The 6,143-nt window shown below is 42.5% G+C and overlaps 1 protein-coding gene across 1 annotated transcript; it reads left to right on the top strand.

Annotated features, from left to right (window-relative positions):
• The first annotated feature begins 756 nt into the window (after positions 1 to 756).
• LOC139330658 (transcription factor JunD-like) lies at positions 757 to 2,877 on the top strand. Its single transcript, XM_070961698.1, has one exon. The coding sequence runs from the start codon at positions 947 to 949 to the stop codon at positions 1,769 to 1,771; it is 825 nt and encodes a 274-aa protein (XP_070817799.1). The 5' UTR covers positions 757 to 946; the 3' UTR covers positions 1,772 to 2,877.
• The last annotated feature ends 3,266 nt before the right edge of the window (positions 2,878 to 6,143 follow it).

Raw genomic sequence — 6,143 nt, 5'->3', positions numbered from 1 at the left:
CCCATGGTAGATACTCACTGGTGTTCTCTTTCATTTTGCCTGTGACTGTGGGTGCATGCACTGACTGTAGTGATGTGAGTGTAGTGATGACAGACTGAGTGACGTCTCCCTCACTCCCATTGCCGTATTGGACCTCGAAGGGAGTAACAAGTAACACCTGAATGACTCTATGAGTTTATGAAGTTTGGTGACTTAGGATTAAACTTATTATAATCAACCAACCTGTCCAAGCCACCTGGTACTGCAGCTTAGGGCCCAGTCTCTGAGGACCATGAATGTCATTGACTGATGTCCTATAACATATTTAATAGAAATCCATCCAGTAGTCATCCAGATATTTAATTATAAAGTGTGACGGGTCAACTGAGTGATGTTTTGGGCTTTAACAGCTGCCAAGGACCCACGAAAGCAGCAGTTAATGATAACCCAACATTTATAGTCAATACAAACGCCACTGGTACAAAATGTTTACCCTCAAAATGAATGAACATAGTAATATCATCTTGTCGGAAAGTCCATAAAGATGATGTAATATTACATTACATATTATTACAGTCATAAGCACTGCCTTCTGTGGTTAAGATTGTAGCCGGACACCGAAAAGAGGCGCAGAGTGAGACCTCATTCTTGTCTCCTCCTCTCTGGTCGGTTCGTCCCCTTATTTCAATAAAAGTCTGGAAACGTAATTTCTGCCCAATGCGCGCGCTCTGGTGTGACATAATGGAACGTGCGAGCCTAGAAAAGCTCGCGGCGGTGCGCGCGGATAGATAGTACACCAAGATCTTGCGCGAGAGCCGAAGACCCACGACGGTTTTAGTGGCGTGTTAAAAATATTAATTCAACACACGATATTCAACATTACTGTTTATTTCTTGAATGTTATGGGCAAGGGTCCGTTCTGAAGGAGTGCTGAACAGTACCACTTGTCATTTCGACCACGGAAATAATGATGAAGAAGGATATTAACTTGAGCCTGGCGGACGACGCAGACCTCAAACCGCATCTCCGCGACGCCGAGAGCATCCTCAGCTCCCCAGACTTGGGGCTGCTTAAGCTGGCCTCCCCGGAGTTAGAGAGGCTAATCATCCAGTCCAACGGAATGGTCACCACGACACCGACCAGCTCCCAGTTCCTCTACCCGAAGACGGTAACGGACGAGCAGGAGTTCGCCGAGGGTTTCGTCAAGGCGTTGGAGGACCTACACAAGCAGAACCAGCTGAGCGGAGCCGGGCAGACGAACAGCAGCCTGGATCTGGGCGCTAACATCGCCCCGGTCACCATCCAGCCGGATCTACCGGTGTATACAAACTTGAACAGTTACGGCAGCGGGCCACTGGAAACCACCGTCAACTACTCCACAGACACAGTCCCTTTCCCGCCTCCTCCGTCGCATCATTTGGGGACAGCCCCGCCGCCGCAGCCGGAGCTCTCTCGAGTCCAGCCGCTGAAGGAGGAGCCTCAGACGGTCCCCGACGTTCAGAGCTTCGGGGAGAGCCCGCCGTTGTCTCCCATCGACATTGACTCACAGGAGCGCATGAAAGCCGAGAGAAAGAGGCTGAGGAACCGGATAGCAGCCTCCAAATGTCGGATGCGCAAACTGGAGCGGATCTCCAGGCTGGAGGACAAGGTCAAAACGCTGAAAAGTCACAACACTGATCTGGCCTCAACGGCGAGCCTGCTTAGGGAGCAAGTGGCCCAGCTGAAACAGAAAGTCCTCACCCATGTCAACAGCGGCTGCCAGCTGCTGCCGCACGAGGTTCAAGTGCACTAGTTGGAGGGACGGACCTGCAGTTGGGCTACCGACCAGCATATAAGCTTCATGGACTTTGTTAATGTTGGTTTTTCTGTAAGTAACGTAGCCCAGATGTGTGCCGCTCCGAGTGGAATGTGTGCCGGGCCACGCAGGCCAAATTGTACATTAATAATGGGCTTTTAAAATGGCTTTGAGCAACCGCAAAATATAGACATACCTGGTAGAACACAATTTAAGATAATGGGTGATAAGACTCTTCTGCTATATTCGGCCACTAATATGGACAAGTTGAATTTTTATTCCCGAAAGACAACAGCAATAAAAGCAATTTCCAGGATCATTGCTCCACAGCCACCTCCACCCGGCGAAGAGCACGCAAGAGTACTATTTATTGGATTTTTAAATAAATAATCGCCAGTTGGTTTATTGAATTTATGCCGAAATGAAGAGCGTTTGCCTTCAATATATTTGATGTATGAAGTCTTGTTCTACCCCGTATGTCCGTTTACAGGTGAACAAGGCAACATTAAACTGCAATTTTCTAAATGCAATTTGGACACGGGATTTCCTGACGAGGGAACGACTTTGTGTGGCAGACTTAAATGACAAAGGCACATATCTAGATTTATTTTCCTGTAAAAATGTTTACAGACTGACTGTGGCTATACACAGCCTCAAACCTGGACCAAACGGATTTTCAATGTTTCTACAGTAATATGCACATTTATGACACAGATTAATATATAAAGAATTGGCTGTTAAAAAAATAAAAAAAATTGTACACCTACATTGGACATGAAACAGATAATATGCATATATGCACTGTTTACCATACATGTCTGTAGGAAACAATTTGCATGTTGTTGACATACTCGAATGTTGCCCATAGCTGGGTGTCAAAGGGTGCAATTAATCAGTGTTTATTATCTTTACCCTTTACAAACATGTATTTATCTATTTTTTACTATTCTGTGTCCATATTTCGGTGTGTTCTTGTTTTAATGTGAAGAGTGGTATCTTTTTGTTGCACTGACTGTTGCTGTCACCTCTAGCCTACAGTCAATTGGCTGTATGCTGCTGTGTTCTGAATTAAATGCTGCTGGCAATAAACACTGTTTCCTCCATTTTGGCAAAACTCTCATTTATGTGCATGTCAGCTAAAACATACTGAAGGTTTTAGTGTGTGCAACAGTAAACCAGCTGTGTGGTGAATGGGTGGTGTAGACCTTCAGGTGTTGCTCCATAGAAATTTGGCAAGTTCAAGACATACTGAAACCATTAGTTTCCTGAGGGCATTCAAGAGATTTAACAGAAGAATTAATGTGATTATTAAGTTTCATTATATAAATAATTTAGACACAGTAAGAAATTATGTTGTTGGTTTTATTCAAGTGCCAACACAAAACTGAGTCTACAACTAACTACATTTTAAAGTCAGTACAATATCATTTTAATCGTCACTTAATCTAAATTTGTTATGCACTTACAGCCGATGAAAGCTCAATTAATGAAGCCAGTGTGTGTGTGTGTGTGTGTGTGTGTGTGTGTGTGTGTGTGTGTGTGTGTGTGTGTGTGTGTGTGTGTGTGTGTGTGTGTGTGTGTGTCTGCATCACATCATCCCCCGCTGTCTTTCTCCCTCTGCTGGTTAACTGGAACATTGCAAGTGATGCTGAAGCACTGATGGTTGGAAATTTTGGTGAACATGTTGGCACAGTTTCTGCCATCCTGAAGAACCTCGAGGAGCTCCACAATGTCCACGGAAAAATGAGGATATGTTTGAAAGGCATCCTGAAAGCAGCATGCTGTCAGTCACTCTGAGGCAGGAATAAGAAGATAAGAATTGGGATTTTGACAAAACTTAGCATCACTTACAACAGAATCAAAAACAGATAGCCCAATATTACTTGTTTCCCTGAATGTCTGCCCTAAGGAGGCACCACAATTAACATCTGTCTTGAAGAGCTGCTTCTTGCTGCACACCATATATTTTACATTGTCTGCTAATGGTAAGTGAAACAGTGACATCCTGAGGCTGCTGGGACAACAAGCAGCTACATGTTTGACACCAGAATGACAATTTTTCTGCCGAAAGTAGATGACTGAGCTTTCATAACACTAAAACATTAGATTATTTTGAATAAATCTGCATCTCAACCTCACTGTCTGGGTAAAAACAGCACTTATGAGGCAGCACAAGGTTTTTTAAGTTAGTGAATAGCTTTAATATCTGTACCCATCTCACCCCCAAAGGTACAAAATCTTCAAAAGCAAGAATCAACTGATTGTTAGTAACTTTTTATTGTTTTACCACAAAGTACAGATAAAAACATCCACAGCATATTCTCTCATCTTAATGGCCCAAACTGAGGAGGATTTGAAGAGGCAGTGATACAAGACCAAATAAAGTACATGTTTCTGCGTGCTAGTAGAAGATCTAAAGTCGGCAACCTCTACCAAGCTTGATGGCATTTCTTTTTTGTGTAGATACTGTGGTGTGTATTGCTTTGTAACAGAGTGACACATTCATTCACGAGCAGGCCAAGAAATGAATGCAGATACAGTACAACATGGCTCTTTTGGGGTTTTCAGGTTTTTACTGTTACCGTTGACTCTTTTCCTTTTTTTTTTTTTTTTTTCTTTTTTGTTGCAAGCCTGAGTCGATACAACACAATCCACACATATGACTCCAAGGTACAGTATTTACAGATCTGGTTTATATAGAGAGGAAGACGTATTAGAAAGGAGAACAGTTTAAAAGTTTGGATTTTACTGAAAAAGCAACAGTCACAACCAGTGAGAAGTAAAACATACGCAGGCTCAAAAACGTCTCAGGGTTTGTCGTGATCACCTCTCCCTTGACTTTGGGGGGACACTTTGACTCAGCGTTTCCTTCTCTCAAACTAATAGTCAGTGGTTCAGGTTTGAATGCTACATTTCTTTGTGACAGTTAAGTAATGAAACAGTTACCCTCAAAATAAATGCTTTTCTGCTTCAGATTTGCTTTAATTACATAGTCAAAACCAGCGACTTTATGAAGTCCATGATTTTGATCACCACAATGATTTTTCTAGTGCTTTGCCCTCTCAGTCCACAGGTGCCATCCCCTTTACCTATGGTTTTACTGGAAACAACAGCAAGTCTGGAATAACAATGAGAAAAGTATTCCTAAGTAACCAGAGTTCATTTCGGTCCACCGAGCCCAACTTGTTTTATTACAATTTTTAAACTTTTAAAACCGGTCGCACAGCTCATTCTGGCATCCTACAGAAAAAAAGATGAACTGCTCCTGCAGCAATCTTTGGTGAAGTGAAAAGAAGGAATACCTGGAAAACCAGTTTTAACTGTGGAAACTGTATTAAAATAAGTGTAAAAAGACTTGTGTGTGTTTGTATGTATGCCCAGAGGCAGTGATGCTATGTAGAGTTAAAAGCAGCTGTTAGCAGAGATGTGGCGTCATTACACAGTGTTGCAACCAAGAAAACCTCAGAGCAGAATGTCTTGTTCCTGCATTGGCCTGGAAGTTGTAGAAACTCAACAGCAACTTGGCCTGTGAACATTTCAGCCTGCAGCTGTTTAATGCTTGTTTGACTTAAAACAGTCCATACTTCACCTGAAGATTGAGCACTGGAGATAACAGTACACACAAACAGACTCTGTAATACTGATTCTGAAGAAGTCTCACTAAGGGCTGTTTGTCACTAAGCAAGGAAATGTTAAATTGCTGAGTTTTGGCGTGCAGTAAAACAGATCAGCGCATGAATGACATGAACACTGCCAACCAGTCCTTCCAGTACCATCAAATGTACATTTCAAAGGAATGCAGTTAAACTCATGATTGGCTGAACATGTGAACTACAAACACATCACATGTCTGATCCTCAATACAGTCTTCCTCAGTGCAAAGTAGACCAAAGACATCTTCACAGCAGTTGTCAGTGTGATTTAAAGCAACACAGCTGGAATCTAATAACCAAGAAGTTCCTGTAGTGACTGTGCTGGTCAATCAATCGTCAATCAACTTCAGTTTTGACTATTCAATAAGAGACTGACAGTAGTTTCAGTGATGTTAAAACCAAACCTGTCTGTCCTAGTGGGCAGGCGATCTAAGGTTTCTGCCATGGTGCAACAATGTGCCTGTTTAAGTTGGGCACTGACTGTATGTCAGATGTCATCCTATTCTCCCCTGATTTTCACTCTCCTGGGTCAAACGATTAGATAATGGCAAAACACCACAGAAAATGATCTAAACATTATCTAAACTACAAAAAAAAATCAGAATTGTTTGCATCCTCCAAACCCATTCCATCATGTTTTAGATAACGACGAACTGTTTGCATGATTATTGTTGCAGGAACATTTGATATTTGATATCAGCTGTGATTAACTGCAC

This window comes from Chaetodon trifascialis, chromosome 4 (assembly GCF_039877785.1).
Source record: "Chaetodon trifascialis isolate fChaTrf1 chromosome 4, fChaTrf1.hap1, whole genome shotgun sequence".
NCBI lineage: Eukaryota > Metazoa > Chordata > Actinopteri > Chaetodontiformes > Chaetodontidae > Chaetodon > Chaetodon trifascialis.
The sequence above is the reverse complement of the archived record's forward strand: the minus strand, read 5'-3'. Positions and strand labels throughout refer to the sequence as shown.

Bases quoted from the DNA above. Each gene is read 5' to 3' on its own strand.
- LOC139330658 (XM_070961698.1), top strand. From the start codon at position 947: ATGATGAAGAAGGATATTAACTTGAGCCTGGCGGACGACGCAGACCTC.